The following is a 21,895-nucleotide window of genomic DNA, read 5'->3' on the forward strand; positions in this document are numbered from 1 at the left end:
ATATAAATGATGTATTTTCTATAAAACAAATAAATATCAATATAATGAAACACTTGACAGTTTTTTTTAATGATGTTTCAATTCATTTAGAGACAATTGGACTCATTCGTACTGTTTAGTCTGTTTTTAATTAAATAAATCACAGCAGACAACTTGACAACCATGACAATTTAATTACAAAATAAATATTCAAATGAAACAAAATGCTAAAACAGTAGAAATGTTACTCTGTACATTTTCATAGATTTTCTTTGCGAAGCACATGAAAAACAAAAGCACATTGTTTAACAGAACTACTTCAGTTTATCCCTTCCTTACTGCAGGATTTAAAAAAGAAACACATATGGAGGAAGACACCTGTGCTGTGGGCTCATGTGAGTCTCGTGTCACTGGGGCCCACCCAGCAGACATGTTATCTTTTTAAATATATATCATCTGTGAAAACATTGTGATGCAATAAAAAAACATAACGAATCAAAATCTGTTGTCTTGTAAAGTTAACTGATTTCTCACACGGCCAAATTTTGTTCATTTAGAAAGCGGTTTTATTTACTAATCTACCCTGCTCACAATAAAGCAATAAAGAGAGGATTAAAGAATAATTAGGATATTTGTCAAATTGATATATTTATTCATACACAATCTTCTGAGGACGTCGTCAGCTGATAAACTTTTCTGATAAATATTGCTCTTATACATATGTGAATTGGCAGCAAAATACAAACAACTCCTGTTTGGTCTCGTGACATGTAGAGGATTCATCCAGAATCAATGATTATGGGATTGTTACTTAAATAGCTGATAGTTAAATGCCAATAATGGGATGAAGTGATTGTTTGTGACTGTCCTGTGTCTAATTATATTCATGCATTTCCCCTTAAAAAAATGATTTGATATAGCTCAGTTTTGAGCAGGGTTTCCACAGACACTAGAGGGCGACATTTCATTATTAGTGTGTACAAAGCAGCTGCACACTCAGTCCAACATTTACAGTTTTGACAAGTCAAGGTGTCTTGGATAAAGTTTGAAAAAGGAATGAGAAACATTTTACATGTTGCTGGTTCAAATATATTCGGCTGTATCAATAAATATAGATTTTTAAACTTAACCACCTTTAAATACAGAGGAACTCCACAAATTACAATAACTGATACAGTAATAACTAGTGTAAAAGAAAAGGCATCAGTCGGTTTGATTCTACATTGCACTGGCTCCCAGGGATATCCGTTTGTGTCAGAAGTGTTTCCACCAATCAGAACACACTTCCTTTTGAACCTTGTCATTACAAAACGCTCTGCCCAGCAGCAGAAGGGCACGTCAGCAACACGACACAGCTCTCTGAGTCTCTGGCCGCAGACACAGTGGTGATAGATGAGCAGAGGAGACTCTTGATGCCGTCACTGGGCTGGAAATAAATAATGAGCCACACTGCAACAGGGGGTTGGGTCACCACTGCAGTTACCTGCGCGGGACCTGGCACCTACAGGACACAAGGAAGGAACACAGCTTTTGAATGCGGTTTGTTTGATAGTTGGAGGGAATTGACATGATTTCTCTCAGGATTCTCAAATCACCTGTCACATTCTTTGTTTTTTTGTCGCTCCTTTCTCTTCCGTCCTCTCCCTCTTGGTCTTTTCCTGCAAAATGAACAAAATCACCAGTAAGCCTCCTTTTTACCGAGATGGACATTTTTTTAATTATCTGAAAAATTGGTGCTATAACAGTGGGTTCAGGTTCTTACCTCTCGACCATCACAACGGGTTTCCTGACTCTGAAGAACAAATGTTTCAATTAATTAGCGAGAACATCAAGGCGCAATATTAGTTTACAGCCATGTAAGTATTTACCAACCCAGTCTCATAGAAATGACATTTAATGAATATATTTGTATTGTTTTAATGCTGTTCTTTTATTTGTTTTGTTTTGTTTTATCACATTGCTGAGTATGATCTGGCATTTCTATGATTTCCTAACTTTGCACTCAATATTATATTTTGTGAGGCACTATAGAAATAAAGTTTATTATTAATACTATTACTATAATTGTATACTCCTAATTGATTGTGTTCACAAAAATGTGTCCCTTCTCTCAGAAAATATTTTCTAATCAGGTGTTAAATGTTTGTAGCACACTCAGACCATATGAAGGAGGGTGTGGTGGGCGGGGAACCTAGAGTCTGAGGTTTGTGTGTCCTGGCAACAAAAGCACTTTTTGTACATTTAGAAAAGAAGTGGATGTGGTTCTAAACACTGATTAAATGAACACATCCCATCTCATGCTTAAAGGCCACAACTGGATTTTTCAGTATCTGAAAGGCCTGCGATCTTTCTCTAACCTTCCAAACCAAAGCTAAACCTGAAAACATTATCATGTGCTGTTTGCTACAGGCAGATATAGTAGGAAACTACTGTCTGTGAAGTTTTGACAGACACATATGTACATATTGCAAATTGGCAGGGAAACTTATCATGTTGATATGAAATGTAACTCGGTGCTCTGCTGTTGTAGGTTGGTATTTGTATACTTCAAAATATTTCATGTCACAAACTGGTTTTCTTACCTACATTCACATGTCTGATGCTCCACAAACGTCATCTCAACATATTCCTGACCCGGCTCTGATGGCCTGATTTTCAACAGCTGAGGGATAGAAGCGATCACAGCATGTTCAGTGATGGATCACCCGAATGCTTTATAAGAGCGGTTACATCCAACCAGGCTATTCTCTCACCTCCATGGTGACGTTTGAGGTGCGGGTGGGATGACACTCCAGGTTCTCGTCCCCGCAACAGCCTGCACACCTCACCAGTGGCACGCAGGAGGGGCTGTAGATGTGCTCCACCTCCGTCGGATACTCCTGCACCACCTCCACGAGCTTCTCGATGGTCCGGCAGAAGCTGCGACTCCACACCTCTTGAAACATTATCACTGTGAATGAGAACCGGAGGCTGAGTGTGGCCCACTTTGGTATTACAACCAAATCAGCTTGTGTAGGACGATATAAGTGCTGAGTGGAATATAGGAGGATAAATGCTCAGTTTCTATAAGAGTAATATCGCCACCTATCTGTCTTTACGTGTTACTGTCAGTGTAGATTGCAGTTAAAAGTTTATGACCATGTATCGGATGGAGATGAAAGCAAGGTATTGCTGTGTGTGTGTGTGTGTGTGTGTACAAAATAACTGAAAAACACATGGACGGATTTGACCCAACCTTGGTTTTGTATTATTACTTGGGAGAGTATCTCCAGATGATAACGTTTTTGAGCTGATTGGTCAAAGGTTCAGGGCAAGATCAACAAAAAAGTGGTTTGAAAAACACACATTCCAATATAACTTTACAAACAGTGAGGGTAGATAACTATATCAATCAGAAAATGATTGTCTTTCATATGTCATACGATAAGTGAAATTGCATTACAATATAAAATAGTTTTGTGCTTGGGGCATATACAATGTGAGCGGAGGGTATTCAAAGCCACTCTGATGGTTTACAAATTTTATTTCTGTATTTCAAGGTGTTTATTGAGCTTGATCAGAACGGCCTTAAAAAATAAAACAACTTTGACTTCCCTTTAAAAAATCGATGCTGTTGATGAAACTCTCATCTACAAACAGAATCAGTCGTTACCTGAATAATCCAACAGTGGCATGCTCATATCATGTACAGGGAAGCCTTCAAGCAGTCGCGATACACCAGTGTGTATCCTGTTTTCATTCTGAAGTTAAAAATGTTTGTATAATGTACAGTAGTCTTTCCTGTGGGAGTATATGTGTGAAAGTGTCCCAGTTGCACAGTCTGTGTGGGAGGAACAGGGACGACTACGGCCGAGCAAACAGAGAAGGAAGAGAAAACAAACATTGGAAAACATGGCCATGAACAGAGCCCCGCCGGAGCTGGAGCTGAGCTACCCCGCAGGCACCTCTGGGACTGCACTGACCCCCGGGGTCAACGAATGGAGCCTGACACCACAACATCTGTTTATAAAAGCAGACAGGCTGGGAGGAGACGGCTGGGGGAAGGATCTACGGTAGGGAGATGAGGCCGTGAACCGTAATGTTGTACAGCGCCAAGGGCCAGTTCGCTGGCCAGCCACTGCTCCTCGAGCTGACTGTATGTCTGCTTTGTCTCCTCATAATCCTCCTTGGCCGCCAGTTTTACAAGTCCTTAACACTGAATTCATTTCTCTTCTAGCAGCATTAAATTAGAGTGATTTAAGGGAGAGGGAGGATATGGCGGGAGAAGGTGAGCGATTGAGTAATCCCTGCCCGTCCCGACATGTCCTGCTATTCTCTATACTCAGACTGAGTTCATTTTGAAATGCAACCTTGACGAGCATAGTGAATTATATTTATAAATCATTGTGTGACAAACTGGCAACCATCAAACTCCAGTTTCTAAAACAAACACAGGTAAAACCAAACAGTTGGAGCTACTATAGTTCAAAGTAACTTTTATCGATGCCAGATTTGATTTGAGGACATTTCAGGAATAAGACAGGTAGAAATTCCTACCTTCAGTTGTACGGTTAATGTTCGCCAAAGGTAGACTCTGCAAAACACACAAAAAAGGGAGAATAAAGTTATTGATTATTCATCTGTGTTATAGTGTTCAGCATCCAAATTGAATGGAGGAGACTAAAACATACACAATAGGGACAAGTTATTATCACAAGAATATTGTCATCAAAAGCAATTTAACAAATATATCAATATAATGCTTTTACATTGTGAAATCACTGATGTTCCAGGTTTTTTTTTAAAAAATGATAAAGATTATAATAATGTGATATTTATCGCGATAATTATCGATTTCATTGACAGGGTGACATTTTTTATTTTTTGTATAATTGTTGGTCTTATCGCAATGCAATTCTAATATCAGATACTCAGATATTTTTGTCCTTTAGAGGTGATAGCTGGACGTACAGTAAAGTCAAGAGGACGACCGAGCACTTTTTCTTTCACCCTGCTGTGGAAAAAGTCTTTCTGATGAGCAGCAGTTTCCGTCTGTCATATACATCACATTCTGTCTGCCTGCCCAAGTGTTTAGGTTCAAAACCTGTTTCCTGTGGTGTAAGATTCAGCTGTCTCTCTCTATTTATTTTCCCATTGATGGTTTCCTCTTCTGTCTTGTTTTTTTTCCATCGGCCCCTGATAAACAAGAGTGCATTTCTCATTCGCCTGGGAAAACACAAAACCTCTCGTTGACTCCAATCTCAGGAAGGGAAAAATCTGCATTTTAATAAAATGCCCTTCGGCGGATGCTGCTGGACAGGGCGGCAGACAACCTGCTTCCTCATTGTCTTCCTCATCACTGGTACTGCATGTCACTGTTTCTGACATTCATACTTCAACACTGTCCGTGTGAAACGTTGGGGCCCCCACATGTGTGATATAATCGACAGCAGCCTGAGAAGGACTTCCCCAGATGTTGGGGCCGTTGCTTTTTTTCACCATCTGTCCATTGCTGCGCTGCATCCACTTCCTGTTATGAACCCAATTTAGGGTGAGGATAGCATCTGTCAGCAGAGCCCTACACACGGCAGCCCCCCCCCCCCCCCCCACACACACACACCCCCTTCAAACAATGTGATTAAAGAGGAACGTCCTGCTTTGATGAGGATGATGCATTCACACTCACACAAAACATTTCAGAGGTTCCTGCAAAAGTGTCAGTGAGATGTGTGTCAGGCAGGTCTGGCTATTTTGGAGGGATCTGTCTTCACTGCAGCCTGAGCACAGTGCAGCGTGACAGACCTCATGTCAATAGATACACAAGAGCTTCCAGTCAGCCACTTAGACTCAGTGCTCCCTGAGTTTTGGGGAACTGATGAGGCGCCTCCCTTCTCCTCCACAAAGCGGTGTCTCCTCCGGCCAAAGCGTGCAGCTGTTCCACTGACAGTTGTTCTATAGAGTGGCGTTCACTGAACTGTGTTGGTTTTCACAACAGCACCGCAGGACACGAGCTCCACTTGCAGAATCTTCTTTATGCGCAGCATGGGAAAGCCACAGTTTGGCTTTCGGTTATTGTCAAAAGTCACCTCCAGCCCCCGGGGGGCATTGATTATTATTTTTTTTATCCTCTGCAGCAATGCCAGGCTGATAAAATACATCCTTTTCCAGTGTTAATGGGCATATGATCTTATTCCCTCTCTCTCTCTCTCTCTCTCGCTTTCACTCTCTCTCTTCTCGTCTGTGGGTGTTTCATGAGACTGCTCCGCATCACAAGGGCTTTTTGGCTCAGGGTCTGTGTTGCTGTCGAGAATGTGGTGAGGTGGGGGGGTGGGGTTTCTGACCTTGGTCGTGGGTTAAGCCTTGACATGGCGAAGAGGCACCCTTGGCACCTCCCGTGGTCGAGAACAGAGGAGTAAGCTGGCCCACAACAAGCTGCCAGATTATAAGAGGCTGCATGACGATCCTCACGTAGTCATTCCTTCCTCCCTGTGTGCTTACAGTATTCACCGTGTGATTCATGTTCACTGTGAGGTAACGTAGCTCCTTGCAGAAAAGGAAAACCACTCGGATGCAGTATGTGTATAAACTTGTCTCATAAACCCCAGGAGCAGAATGACTTTGTGAGCAGTTTCACTTTGTTCCCTGGTGACTTTTTATCAGGGAGTTGGGTGTTGCTATGTATCTCTTTTAACTATTGTTTTCATAATGTGCATATTTAGACCGTACGGAATAACTCTGACTAAAAGCATTATGCAAAGAAACTTGACTTTACCTGACCTCACTCTAAAATCCTATAGTCTTGGCAAATTAAATACCTCTATTCTGTGTCCTCTGCACAAAATCTGGGGTTTGGAAACAACATCATTTCAAAAGTTACCCTCCAATGCTCCAATGCTTTCGGAAAAACATCAGGGCAACAACAAAGGAAAAACAGTACCTTAACTGTGCTGAGATTTTTGTAGTGATTTCCTGCACAATCAAACACAAAATATCTGACTGAGGACGGTAGATTAAACTTCACAGGCTTTGTGAGGCAACACTCGAAAGCAAGACCAGAATCCAGTAAAACTGTATTTGTCAACACCAATTGTGAAAAGAAAAACACAACATGAACTTCCTTTGCTCTGAAAAACACCCTCAGCTCTGCATGGCATAGGATTTAACAAGATGCTGGAAACATTCCTCAGGGATTCTGCTCCGCGTTGACATGACTGCATCACAGCATTTTCTGCAGATCTGTCAGCTGCACATTCATGTTGGGAGTCTCGTCTTGCACAAAATCCCCAAGGTTTTCCCGTTGGATTCAGATGTGCTGACTGTGGAGGTTACTGACGGTCACTGAACTCATCTCTGTGTTCACGAAACCAGTTTAAACCGAGATGGTTGTCTGTTGTGTCACATTGGGCTGAAAGTGAATATTAGAAGATGGTGAACTGTGGCCATGAAGGGATGCGTATGGTCAACAATAATACACAGATAGGATGTTCTATTAGAATGCTGATATAAAGGGCGCTGAAAACATTATTCATAACATTACATTACCAGCCCCATGGATTCTGCACACGAGACAGACTAGGGTCCATGGATTTATGGTGCTGACAGTGAATTCTAACCATAAGCAGAAATCCATATTAAGCACTCCAGAATATGGTTTCCATTCTGCATCTGCCCTGTTCTGGTGAACCTGTGCCCACCTCAAATTTCTGAGCTCCTTGGCTCCTCAGCTCACCACAGTTGCACAGCTGAAGCGTTTCCATCGACCAGGCTGACGCTGACTCAATGTTTTTGTTTGAGTAAAAATTCCAGAGACAGTTTTTGGTGAAGATTCCAGGAGATCAGCGGTTTGAGAAATTCCCAATCTAACCCAAATGTCAGTCAAAATCACGGAGAACTCATTTTATCCAGCATTCCGACATTTGATGCGAACATTAACTGAAGCTTATAAAGTTTAAATGAGTTAGTGTAAATGTAAAAGTGTGAGTGAAATTTGACTGTAAAGTTAACATGTTGTTAGGGCTTCACTGACTCAAATTATGGTAAAGTTAAATTTGAGGGATTTTTTTTAATTCCTGGAAAAAGAAAATTAATAGCCCAAAAATTGGCACCTTATCAGTGTTCACTATTCTGAAAACAGCTCCAAAATGTCATTAGAATAAAAAAAAGAAGCTCTACTGTAACTGACACTTGATCATTTTCATTTGATAACCTTCCAAACAAACTTAGAAATACAGTCGCTGAATACTGTTCAGCACAGTGAGTCAGAGGATTCCGTTCTTAAATTCTCATTGGATAATTATCATGCTGGATATGAAGTGAGCGTCATAGTCCCTCAGGCCTCTGTGGTCACTGTCCCATAGTTGAGCAAGTTGTTTTCTTGTCAGGACAGCTGGTTCTCAGAGACCTGTGTATCCGTGCTGCCACTGATGAGCGGTTTTCAGAGCGAGTGGCAGTTTGTTGGAGCTGGAGTGATCCGACTAAAACCTCTGGCACCGAGTTTCCTCAACGCTTGACTGCTTTAAAAGCTAGTCCTCTGTGCTTCTGAAGGTTTGTGCGCTGCCGGCTGAGAGTTTGCTCCGTTCTCTGGGTCAGATCAGAGGACCTGTTGTGTCCCTGGGCTCCTGCTGTCAGGGCCACAGAGGCCCCAGGCCTTATTACTCTCCACTCCCACACAGCTGAACTGCGTCATCTTTAACCTCCTTGCTTAACTCCATCTGTCAGAGGAGGGGCAGTGTGCGCAGGGAGCAAAAATAAAACATGATGGGGACCCAGCATAATGGTCATAAAAGGTTTTTCAACTTTGAGAGTCACGCAGGGGCGGGTTAGGGGTGTGTGTGTGTGTGTGTGTGTGTGTGTGTGTGTGTGTGTGTAGGAGTGGTGGGTTGGGGTGGGAGGGGGTGGATGGGCAATTTAACAGCAGGTACTATGGTCAGTTGCCAAAAAGATCTGGACACCAGCCAGTCTGCGTATCCCACAGTGTAAAGTACCGCAAATCAAATGCAGAGAGGTTTCTTTGTCAGCTCAGCCTAAATAGATAGGACTCCTTCTCCTGGACGACTGGACTGGAAAATGATGTGAAACTAGATTCATTCATCCATGTTTCTCTTCACCTTAGGACTGTAATACAATCACAGCTAAGGCAAAGCTTGTCTTGTTTCCAAGTTTAATGAAATAAAGAGAACAGAAACCTCTGATTTCAAAATATGCTCCAACATTTAGTAATAGCTAGTTCATGAACGGAGTTTATATTGTTGACACGTCCATCGTGATGATAGAGTTTCATAAAACCTGCTTGTTTACAACAGATTGGCGATGTTACTTCATATAAGAAACTAGAATGGTACTCAAAAGAGCACATAGCTCCACCAAGGTCCAACAGTTACACCAAGTTACACCAAATGACACACTCTCATAGATATCAGTGTCCCGAGACGTTTCATCAACATCCATGAATCACACCCTAAGAGAAAAGGGAAAACTCTGAAAAAAATCACAATGCTAAAGAAAGGGAAGAAAGAATCCCCCTGATTCAGATCAGCACCAACACTGAATGGTTACTTCCCTGACCTGTACCTCATCCTTATACCAAGTTTTGTTGTATGTCATTTGCTTTTGTGTAATCATGCTTATAAACAAACCAACCATCAAAGCTCCTTGGCGGGGGTTAATGATGACTAGCATGATGGGTCATGCCTCATTTGGGCGAAAGGGCCAGAAGGTTTAATTTACACTGTTCAAAACAGATACAAACGCATCACAGCTGTTTGTATTTGAGCACACATCAAAGTTTACCACACACTTTGGCTAAAAACCAAGACACAAGAACTTTGCCATGTTTGATGTGGTTCAGTAGCTTCCTACAGCTGGAGGCCAAAGATGTGGGTAGTTGGGCATTTGATTCTTAAATCCATCAGAATAACAGTGAAAAATGTTAAACCACAAACATGCCACAGCAATATAATAGTCACAAGCATCCACTGCGACTGCGACATCCACGGCTGTTGTGTATTTTCCTTTTCTTAACACATTAATCCTCTTGAAGCAGTACGATACAAAACACTTTCCACAAACTCACCAGTAAGAGAAAACTATCTAAATTTAGTAAATATGTCAGCGTTCAAGAGCAAAAGTGGAGCGGCTGAGTTTTTGGAAAAACCCTCTCAACAAATAATGATCCCAGCTACCGGGCAGAATGCCATTATTTATAAAGATTCCCAAAACAGTTTAAAACCTCATTGAGTGAGGGTAACAGTGTGGGTAAACAGTGCAGGGACGAAGCTTGTGGCTCTGGACTGAGTTTGGTGATGGAGGCAGCGTTTAGGCCAGATGCTGTCCTGGTTTTGATCCGACTAAAGCTTGACTCAGAAGTCGAGACCACACAGGACAGAGTGCGCTAAAGCAGAAAGAGTGAACACAAACACACCGACAGCTCGAGAGGTGAGAAACGGAGCCAGCCCTCCTGCCTCGCTGATCCCCCTCATCCATCCTTTATCGAGAGCAAGGTTCCGCATCATCAACACCATGACTGCGACCTAAATTCCGAGGCCTCTCAGGGGGGTCTGCAGGTCACTGTATCTATTCTCCGCAGCTACAAAAGAAAGCCAGGTTCTGTTTTGTATACACGAGGAGGGCGAAACAGGCATTGACAGCCACGCCATTACAGGTCAGACAGTATCCAGCTAGGTCTCTCGGGTGGTGGTCAGGCCATGTGATCACAACAGCAACAAATTTCAACAGAGCATGTGGTCGAGAAGACCCAACAATTTCTCAAGCAATCCGGGTGGGTGGGGCCTTTGAAATCAAGAGTGATGAGTATGTAGCACGCTGTCATGGCCTGTCGCAGGAAATGACCGGCCCTCGACGAGAAATAGAAAGTCACCTAAACCGCTGTAAAAACCTGCTGCAGCTTTTGTACCATAATTTCGTTATGAAGATGGACATTAAACATTAAAACTCCTCAAAGTGAAACCACATCAGTTCGATTGCCACCTGGTGTCTGGTTGAAGATCTCAAAGACAGCCTATATCATTTTAGGTTTAGGCTAGTTCTTATCCAATTGATTTTAATATTTCAGTGTTCATGTTTCTGGTAAGCTTGTTTTTAATTAGTTATCTCAATTGATGACATATGATCGACAGCTGAGACCTTGCTGGGGCTCCATAACCTGATCACTACTTTTCCGACTCTGGTTCCAAATGAGCAAAAATGGCGACCATCGTATACAGGATAATTTGGCTACATTTCTTGATAGTTGGAGGAAGTAAGTTAATCTTTGTAAACAGTCTATGGTTGTGTTTTCATTGGCATTGGTTTGTTCAATTACTAGAAATACCCAAAAACTGGTGAACCGATTTGGAGGGGTGGAGCTTGACCAAAGGAAGAACCTATTATATTTAGCGGATTTGGATAATTGGGCAGATCCAGTTTGTTTTCTCACTCTCTTAGGGTAGGATGTAGCCTTTGTGGAGTAATGTGCTCTTATAATGACCCTCTAGTTAATTCTCATTGACAGCTGAGACTGCCTCGTGATTGATCGAGTGCTTGCATCGACCGGACCTCGCTCCTATGGCTCGCTACCCACGATCCCTACTGTGCAGACTCTAGCCCCAAATGTGCAATATGACAGCGTTAGTATCTGGGATATTTTAGAAATAGTAAAATGAAATGGAGATGCCCCATCCATCTTTACTTAACCCGTTTTCCGACATGACATGCCAAGGATCTCTGGAGAACTGGGTCTGGACCTTCTCCGCAGTTGGCCTTTCTTACATAAACAACGCAGCGGGAGATTGTCTGCTCAGACACGTTAAAAAAAACAGGTAATCCGATACAGGATTCAGGCAAGGGGTGGGGCAGCTGACTGAGGCAGGATGTCACGTATCAATTCCGAAACGGAGATCTCGTGGTTTTGTTTACAGAACATCACGTGATAGGGCACAACTTTTTCGGCCGCAGATATTTGTTTTCTTTTTCGGAGTAATTCCTGAGGATCTCTGGAGTTAAGTGCATGTCTGAAAGCAGTAGCATATTTTGTGAAGATTCTTTATACAGATTACAGGGTTGACTCCCACCACCCTCCAATCCCGGTCTTGCCGCCAACATATGCAGAACTTATCCTGACGGTCGCTTATTTAATACACAGAAATGAGAGTGGTATCGATACTCTCATCTGCCTCTCAGCAAGAAAGTAAATGAACATATTTCCTTTAATGTAAATGCAAACCTCCTCTGATAAATATAATTATATCCTTCATTATAACTTTTTTATCTGCGACATTGGGTTTGTTTAACAACTATCAGGTTTTCTTGGAGTAGTAGAAAAAACAACTAAAAGTGATCAAATAACAAGGGATTAAATCAACATCTAAATGTTGAGTTAGATAAACACCATTTCCTCAGTCTAAATCCATTAATGCATGCACAAATGTCCCCCCAAAGACACACACACAAACACACACATCCACTGTATAAACCATAAAACCCCATCTGCAAACACACACACACACACGACACAGGTCTTGAGATAAGACTGACCGGTGGTAATTGTGGTCTCTATTACAGTAAACGCTCTTCTCCCTCTGTAAACCACAGTAAATTACATCCAGATGTGAGATTAAAGCTCGCTGAGCAGACGGCTGCCCCCGAGCGACACCCCTCCTCCTCCTTTCGAAAGAGAAAGAAGAAATCCATATTTCCTGATTGCAATTGAGACTCTCCCATGGGCCAGGACATTACAACTAGAGAGAAAAGACACTCGAGTGCATGAGAGACACCGAGACGCAGAGGGAAGGAGGAACTTGACTTTTAAATGTCCGATTGTTGGAAACTGAGCTGACAGAAACATTGCATTGTGAGAAACCTGATGTATTACGTAGATATTAGATATAGAAGCTCTCTGCTTGTCATGCTCCGCTGTGACGGAAAGGTGGCGTACACGTGGCGAAATGTGAAAGAACACTGCTTCATGAACACAAAAACATGTGTGAGATGCAGTCTTGTTTCGCTGCTGGAGTTGACATAAAGGAAACACCTGTGCAACAAACACGTCCCCACAAACACAAGCGAGAGCTGTAGCTGACGCTCGCCATCTTCCTCTTTTTCTTCCTCCTCCTCTGTCTGACAAAAATCGAAATGCGTTGGGCAAGAAGTTTTTTCCAAATTCTGGTTTAATCTGAGGAAAATGTTGTATTTTACTGGAGACACCAACAAAGAATTTCATAATCTCATACCAAAGAGGCTTACAATTCTTATCCTCCACTGATTTCCTTAATATTGCTGGATCCTTTTTACTTTCTGAGCTGAATGCTGGGTTGTTCAGCTGCCCTCAAATCCAGGCTTCGCACTGTATCTTCATGGAAACACTGACTAATGACAGTCGGGTTCGGTTGTGTTGATGCAAGATTTCACTTGCATTTGCATACACACAGCCACCATGGCAGTGGAGGTGAGGTACTGTGTGTGCGGCATTCCAGTGGTTTTTGTTACGAGGTGGGGAGCGTTATGAAATGGGCAGGAGGCAACAGGTAAAGTGGTGATTTCCAAAGCCCTTTGAATCTAGAGCACAAAGGATCTGAGGTGGGATACTGACACTGTGGTGGACACACACACACATACTGTATTTAGCACGTGGTTATCATGCACAGGAGATACCAAAAATAAATAGAAAAGTCGAGCAATGTGAGCAAAATAACCGGTGGATGCCAGTTATAGCACATTCTCCATAAATTAGCCCTGGTGAGGAGGTGACCAGGAGGTCGCCATTGTTCAGAGAGGAAACCCAGGTGCTTCCACTTCCAGGCAATGGTTATGTGTTGTATGTACATGTGACCAGGAGAAGCTCTGGATAAGGAATCATATCAGTACATATTAATAGAATGCACTAAGAACTGTTAGGATCGGGATTACATGGATTCTACCAGCCGCAGTGTTGATCTTGGATAAGACATTGAGCAAAGAGGAATTGATGCATTGTACCACATATACATATGCAGATGCTTAATGACTGGAACGTGATGATGTCCTGGGTGATACATAATGTGTACGCTGCATGTCTGTACACCAGTCACTGCTTGTTTAGTGATGTGTACGCTGCAATTTTGCCAAGTGCTAGCATAGTATTAGGCCTTTCCAAAGTTAATAGCACGTGTCTAAATTTTATGATGACACAACTACTACCTGAGGATAAATTAAAGCCCTAGGGGTGGCGGACAATATTTTGGAGCGTCTGGTGCAGACAGCAGATATCCGAGCCAAGGTGTGCATGTTTTACAGTTCAACGAGTCCCCACAAGTCAAATGTTTCTCCCTTCAAAACATAGCAGTTCTTTTTTAAGTCTTTTAGGTCCAGACAACATTTTGGCTAATGTCTATTCACAGCTACCAGTCATGAATTGTGATCAATTAAAAAGCTAAAGGCCATTTCGGTCAAAATCATCTCTATCTCTCTCCATGTCGACTGTTTGCCTGTGATTTTTAATATCACTCTTTAGATAACCTGGCCATAAAATAGAAACAAGTTGCTTGTCAAACTACTCATATACACTAAACTGTGAGGTAAACAAAATACAGGGACTACTATTAACAGAGAAGTTCCATTGATAAGAGCAGTTTTTCTACAGGTTCCCACCAAACACACGGACACTGAGCTCTGCTGTAAATCCCTGGTCGTAAAACTGAATTATTAAGCAGCTGATGTTAACCTCGACCTCCCCTCCAGGTTTCACAGCGTGAATGAATGACTGCATGAGTCACCAGGCAATGAGGAAATATCATTATCAACAAGGTGCACCATATTGAATGGTGGAGAATCCAAAAGACAGACATATATATATAAATAGCATTTCCAGCCATGCCAATGTTTGCTCCTTCAACTTCGGTAGTCTAACCACGTCTGGCAGTTTGCTGTGGGAGCTGGCAGAACGGAGACAGACCAGGACGGTCTAATTTCGTCACTGGGAGCATAAAAGAGCTTACTGGTATGAGTGCCACTTGTTTGCAGAAGTTGTGAAATATTTAGTTCCTCAAATATGTTCAAGGCGAAACCTCAAGATGCTTGTTTGCAGGGAAACTAAACTGAAAGGTTTGGAGAAAGAGCAAGACCTAAGAATCTCACAGATCATCTCAATGACGGACTCTATGTTGAATTCTTGTATTGAACTGTTTAAATGTCCCTGTCATTCTTCTCTGAGCTGGGGGGGGGGGGCATTCAGCCTACTACATGTTGTGGGTCCTGGGTTTTGTCACTCCTGCTTTGACTAAGCAGGCCATGAGCTGATTATGAGGATTAGTGGAGATGTGGTGATCCCATGCCTCTCCCACTCACCCTCAACTCAGCAACAGCTGCAAAGTCTCCGCTCAGACCATGTGGAGTACGTGGAGCTTTTTCCAACCTCCAGAGCCCCACCGAGTCGGTGTGTAACTCCAACAGACTCAGTGATACTGTACCGGCTACTGCATGCAGCGTCACATTCAGAGCAGCGGGCAGCGGCAGTGTATGCAGTGTGATGGAAGCAGGAATGGCCTGGTTGTGCGTTAAACATGAGAAGCATCCGAGACAGCTGCCAACCCCCAGGCACCTTGGGGGGAAATCAGAGACTGAATGGGCTCAAGAGCCTGAGTGTTGGCACAAGTCCTGCCGCACAATGCGCATCTCTCTTACAAGTGTTTCTGCGGCGTGACACATGAGTCCTCTTCGGTCCAGTTTCGGCTCTGTCCCGTTCTGGCACATTGTCATAAAAAGAGACTAAAAGGCAACGCCAGGCAACGGAGAACAGGACAGCTTTGTGCTAATCCACCGTCGCCTGACAGTGATAAGACGGACCTGAAAATGAAGGTTCAATCGTTTTTTTCGACACACACACACACTCACAAAAGTGTCCGCCTGGTTGTGTTATGAGCATATGAATATCTACATGAAAATATGATGCTACAGTGTCTTGATATACTGAGGACTCTCACCCTTTACAAGAGTATGATGTGTTCCATATGACATGTACAATATGATGTATTATCCAATTTGAATGTACTATTCTCTACATATGATGTATATTATGTATCCCACAGTTGTATTCCCTTGATCCTTGTTTCTTGTTCTTGTCCTGTCTTAAATATAGTTTGATACTTTGATGTTAGACACATTCTACTGGTTATGTGTGCGGTTTTGATCTGATGGTAAAAACAATAGACAGAATTTACCAAAAAAGTTTTCACAGCCATCCTTGTAAGGACTTTACATTCACTTCCACTCTTTGTGGACAGCACCAAGACCTTATTCCTAAGCCATGAGCAATACATGCCTTATACTACATGAACTTAACCTTACCACGATACACATCTTAACCCTAACCTCCACCACCCCCTCAAAAATGTGGTTTTACCTCATTAGGACTGAGACAGTGGTTCTACTGGGAAAGCTCCCACAGAGGCAACCAAAAGGAGTATGCACACACAGACACACACACACACATACACCCACACCCACACCCACACCCACACCCACACAAGATTCTTCTTCATCATGATATTTCAGCCTGCTTGTGTCCAATTAACGTACAGATTTATGCAACAAAAAAAAAAGAAATGAAAATGTGCTGATGCAGACCAAAAGTATAAAAGAAGTTTTACCTGCAAAGAACTTTTTCTCTGTCACACTACGCAGGTCTCTCACCTCTCTCAGTTTGTAATAGTATTTCTATATAGCAGCTCCAGCTTTCTCACCATCTTAGAACACAGAGCATTCCTTGATGGAACTCTAGACATCAAAAGAGAGAGAGGGAGAGAGAGAGAGAGAGAGAGAAAGAGAGAGAGAGAGAGAGAGAGAGAGAGAGAGAGAGAGAGAGAGAGCTCGTCGTACAGAAGCGAGCTGGTGTTTCAGGAGCGACGCGGCTGTAATTATAAGCTTAGCGAGTCTCGCCAAACACAACAGTGAGTCACTTGGCATCATGTGATCCACAGGGAGAGTGATGCACTTTGTCACGTTCCGTCTTATGAATGAAAGCAGCGTCAGAGCACCGTGGACTCCTGTCACTTGGACACATCCATCACGTATTCTGCTGACTCAGGCGGTTTCCGTGTATAGCCTGCATTGTGGACTTCAACTAACAGGATATCAACTTTTTTTAAAGTATTAAAGGATCATTTGTTTACTGTTACTTTGCAGTTTCAACAAGCTTCAACATCAAAGTCCGACTTTGCTCTGAAACACCACATCACACGGACTCTTTCCCCCGAAATGATCACAAATAAGAAAATCCCCTAACTTGTCCTACCTGTGCAGGTGAGAGCAGCAGATACAGCGCCGCCGCAGCCTCCAAGACCAGACCGAGAATCATGTCGTGATGTGAGCGAGTGCTGAGAGATGGAGGTGGGGAGGGGGCGGTGGCAGTTCAAACACACACACACACACACACACACACACACACACAAACACGCACAAAATAAAACAATCCACAAAAAGAAACTAAAGTCCAAAGAAAGCAGCGGTGATGCTACGTGAGAAGCTGCCGCTGCTGCTCCCGGGGTTCGGTTCAAGCGGAGAGTGACTGAGCGCAGTCACGTAGCTCCTCCGCTGCGTGTAACCTGATGATGAAGTGGATGGTGCTTACTAATGAATACGGGCCCCGGGGGCAGACACGAGGCGCCGGGAACAATACAAATATGATACGGGTTTTAAAAATTAAATAAAAAGGTCCACGTTTCAAAGCCCCAAAAAAGTTGCGAGAAATACAAAAAAAGAAGAAGGCTGGAGCCAGCTTCAGGCGAGAAAAAGTTCAAATTCTTCTCAAATCCAAAATATTCAAGTGATGGTCCAACAAAAAAGCCACACAAACTCACACATATATATATACACAAACACACAGAGCGCGTAGTTGCACCGACAGTTTCGGTTTTCCTTCCAGCTCTGGGCTCCAGTCGGCAGAAACACTCACGCTTTGCCTCTAATTGCCCCAGACTACCTTTTTCACAAGCTGGCCATTTAAATCTCCTCCCCCTCGCTGCCCTGCTTCATCCGTCTCCACTGAACTCACTCATGACATGAGAGCTTTTCTTTTTTTCTAAGCTGCTGCATGTTATGGTCATTTCTGGGATGCTGCAGATGGCTGCAACTGAGGGGGCTTTTCTTTCCACACTGCTGCTGCTGATGCCTCAGCTCTGAATTCTAGACTATACACTCCACAGGTGATTTACACCACACACAGAAACCTTCTTCTGGGGACTCACATGTGAGTTGGGTAAACATCAAGGGACCCTTTTTTGTTTTATTCACATTGGTGACATGGGTGATGTAGTCGTCGCCGGCTGCAGGGATTCTCCTCTGAGGCGTCAGTTTGCAGAGACCGAGAGGAAGATTCCATTACTGTTGACACACTGGAGTTAATCTCCAGTGTGGGACTTCTGTGTTTGCTGAAAACCCTGGAACCAAAAGGATTCCTTGTGGGCTTCCACACATTCCTTCGACAGTGCTGAATGGCTCCGCCGCCCTCTGCCATTGTACAGACCACACTCATGAGTTTGGCGTTTCTACACACTTAACGGCAGAAGTATGCCATCTCCTCCATTACCAGCCAGCCAGCCTGGCCAGGGCATCAGAGGGAGCAGACAGTCAGGGATGATGAGAGACATTTCCTCTAATTATACCAGGCTGAATCAAAGTGGGTTTTTTCTTAAACTGTGTCTCTACACTACTACTGAGATGGATGCTCTTTGAAATTCAGACAGGAGACAGAATGGAAATTTAAACCCACAATTATTTTTTTGTTTAAGTCCCGCCCTCTCTTTCTAACTGAGCCATCATTGTTTGGATGTGAAACTTTTACTTCACAGCAATATCAGCCTTCTTTTCCCCCGTCGGTCTAATTATCCATTATCGGCACATTATTGCAAGTGCGGATGAACCGAAGGTGACTCTAAAAAACCCTCTCTCCTTCTTTCCAAGTGGTTATGTAAGACTATAATGATGTAGAGCAAGTCATTTTTTATGTTTTGTTTAAAAGATCTTGAATGGTGGAGCAAATGATTGCTGCTTCTCCTCCCGGCTACTGCAGCCCCACAGACGTGTTTGTTTGATCGGAGGACAGAACCAGATTCTTAACACACGTCTCGTCGACTGCTCTGTGATCTATGAGTGTTTTTAAAGGTGCGGCGGCTGATAGGGCCTAATAAGATCACTCCAAATTGTTTGCACTGTAAATACGAGCTGACAGGAGAAATAAACCGGGCTGGAGTGATATCATATGCCAGGGGAGATGGATCTCCCTGCTGTTAGTTCATGGAACAACCTAGAGGCTCTGATTGTTTTTACTAAAACCACAAAGCTTGACAGTACGACTCATGTTTTGGGAGAAAAAAAGTTATTCTGCCTAAGATTATATATCTTATATATCTCGTTGAAAATGTACTCTGAGGACACATTGGCTATTTAAATGATGCCTCCAATGAACACGAGATTTAAAAGTTTGTTGTAACAAGGGATGAAACATATTTTCATGAATATTACAAATCTTTTGATATATTTTGCCGATTGAGGGTGTAATATGAGACCAAAATGTCAGCTAAACCTCCTCGCTAATTGGCTTTTGCGATGAGGCTTCCTGATTGAGGAAGGGTCAGCCGGTCGCACGAATGAGTGCGTTGCATTCGCCAGCGTCTCTTGATGTGCGGACCGAATGGTAGGCTCTGAGGAGCCGGACCGCCAAAGCAAGCACATTTCCCTTTTTGCTGGTGACCCCTCATTTTCCCAGATTGCTGAGTAAAAAGTAAACAGATGAACAGCATTAATGATGTCCATTCATCATTGTTAGGGCGACTTTGGTTTCCTCCACAGTGGGGCCTTCAAGGGGAAGGTAGAGAGAGCCCGGAGAGCCGCTCACTTTGAAGGATCTCATTAACAATGGTTAGAGCCCTTCAGGTAGACCAAAGTCTCTGCTAAAGACACAAGTTACTCTTTAGTCACATTAATTCATTGTCCTATGTATCATCTTGTGGTGTGGTCCAGATCTGTGCACGTTTTTGTAACCTAAAACACAAACATAAAAATAGGAAACACTGGGTATTCTGAGGGATGGTGTAATGTGATTGTACTCGTGCTGAACCACCTGGACAGTCGACCCAAACAGGATATGACAGTATTTAACACCCAGACCTTCTTTTCCTGCCAATAATTAGCTGTGACAAACGATGAATCCTTTCCTCCCACAAGGACTGTATCATTGTCAGGAAAACTAAACCCGGCCGGAAAAAAAACTGGATGCAAAATAGGAAGTGCTTCAGCCGTGAGTAAAGAGCTGCTCACTGTTACCTAAGGTGTTTAGCATTATATTACGACACATTCTTTCATTTAAAACATGTCAAATCCTGTTTACACCTACAGGCCGCATTGACATATTTTTGTCTCCGACATTTTTTTCAAGGGTTGTCAGGTGTCATCCTGTTTTCATGCTCATTGTTTTGTTTCGTAAAAAACCCGTCTACATGCAAACAAGACAATTGGAAATTATTTTAGCTTTGAGATATCAGGAATTAGTCACTGCAGAAAATCTCCGGATATTGTTTGACCTTAAGCAGCTGTGTCTCAGACATCACACTATCAGACGGCTGTGATAACCAGGTTAAGTTCTTGGTGTCACAATAATTATATTCTTTGTATTATATATAACTCAATGTTATAAATGTGTGTTTAATATGAAGAAGCATTCAATTAGTGTTTAAGCCTATAATGGAAAATACACTAATCCTTCCAGTCCTAGATTAAGATAACACTCGTGACATATGAGGAGATACTTCTAGAACTAGGAAGCGTTTAGCCAAGCCGTCATTTAAAACTAGACACATAACTAATCAGTCTAAAATACTCCTACTAGCTCCACTAAATTTCGAAAAGTATTGTTTTTGTGTTTAGTTAGTCTAAACTGAAATGTACGAATTAACAATGAAACTCACGATTTATGGTTTTAAATATTAGTTCACATGTTGAAGTTTTTTGGGACAAAAAGAGTTGGATGGTGGATGGTTGAGGGGGTTCATCAAGAAGCTGTTAAAGCATTTAACTTTCTCCAAAACTTCATATGGCAGTTTTTACATATTAGCTTGTGATCAGACCAAACCAAAAAGACAGGACATGTGGGTTTAAAATATGCTGGTATGAGGATTGTTTAAAATGTAAGAGTCAGGCTAGCTGTTTCCAGTATTAAAGCTTGGCTCAGCAAATTGCCAGTTGAGCTTAATGTACAAATGATAGATTAGTCCTTGTAAAGGTGGTTGCAGAAAATCCCTCCTCCTCCATGTTGATGAATGAGAGATGGGCCAAACTAAAACATCAAAGTACACATTAAATACATTTTTCTCAAAAAGGGTTTCTGTAATTTTTCTGGAGTTCCGATCCCACTAATTCAAGAGTTCATTTTCTGGCAGGTGTGGTTTTAACTATTCGATGCTATGAAAACGGGGTGAAACGTTATGATTGACAGCTGAGACTGACTCATGATTGGTAGAGTGTGTGTATGGACAGAACCTGGCACCGCTAATTACTATGATGAAGCTGCAGCCACACTGAGCTTACAATGTGGTTCCATTGACTCCCATTTCACCCAGCACCCACTGTGGTGCACAGCAGCGCTGGCGGCGCTCCGAAAGGAAGCTGATTGTTTGTCTTCAATAAAATGTCATCACCTCCACAAGCTGTGCGGCCAGGGTCCTGCAGTCTGTCACAAAGAAAAGGAAAAGCAGCATAGAGGGTGAGTTACTGCGGCTCGTGTCAGCACCAGTTATAAAAGCTGTTAGCTTTATAAATGAAGAACGAGCGGTGCAAAGTGTGCGGAAGTGGTCCAGCAGTCAGACAGCAGGTTGTAACTCAGGCCCGTGGTGATACTCTAAACTCCATTAAGAGGTCCCACATGTGGAGCACATTGAGTTCATGGGTTGACGCTGTTGGTGGTGATTCAGCC

General features: G+C 42.7%; 1 protein-coding gene across 1 annotated transcript; it reads right to left on the reverse strand.

The window, feature by feature from the left end:
- Window positions 1-109: 109 nt before the first annotated feature.
- Window positions 110-17,889, reverse strand: pgfb (placental growth factor b). The gene is made up of 7 exons (XM_062397941.1): window positions 17,222-17,889; window positions 4,516-4,552; window positions 2,733-2,929; window positions 2,562-2,641; window positions 1,742-1,771; window positions 1,575-1,637; window positions 110-1,480 (listed from the first exon to the last, which is right to left on the reverse strand). Exons 1-7 carry the CDS (start codon window positions 17,282-17,284, stop codon window positions 1,459-1,461), a joined length of 492 nt encoding a protein of 163 aa, XP_062253925.1. The 5' UTR covers window positions 17,285-17,889; the 3' UTR covers window positions 110-1,458.
- Between the last annotated feature and the right edge of the window lie 4,006 nt (window positions 17,890-21,895).

The sequence above is a fragment of the Platichthys flesus genome, chromosome 10 (genome assembly GCF_949316205.1).
Source record: "Platichthys flesus chromosome 10, fPlaFle2.1, whole genome shotgun sequence".
Classification (NCBI taxonomy): domain Eukaryota; kingdom Metazoa; phylum Chordata; class Actinopteri; order Pleuronectiformes; family Pleuronectidae; genus Platichthys; species Platichthys flesus.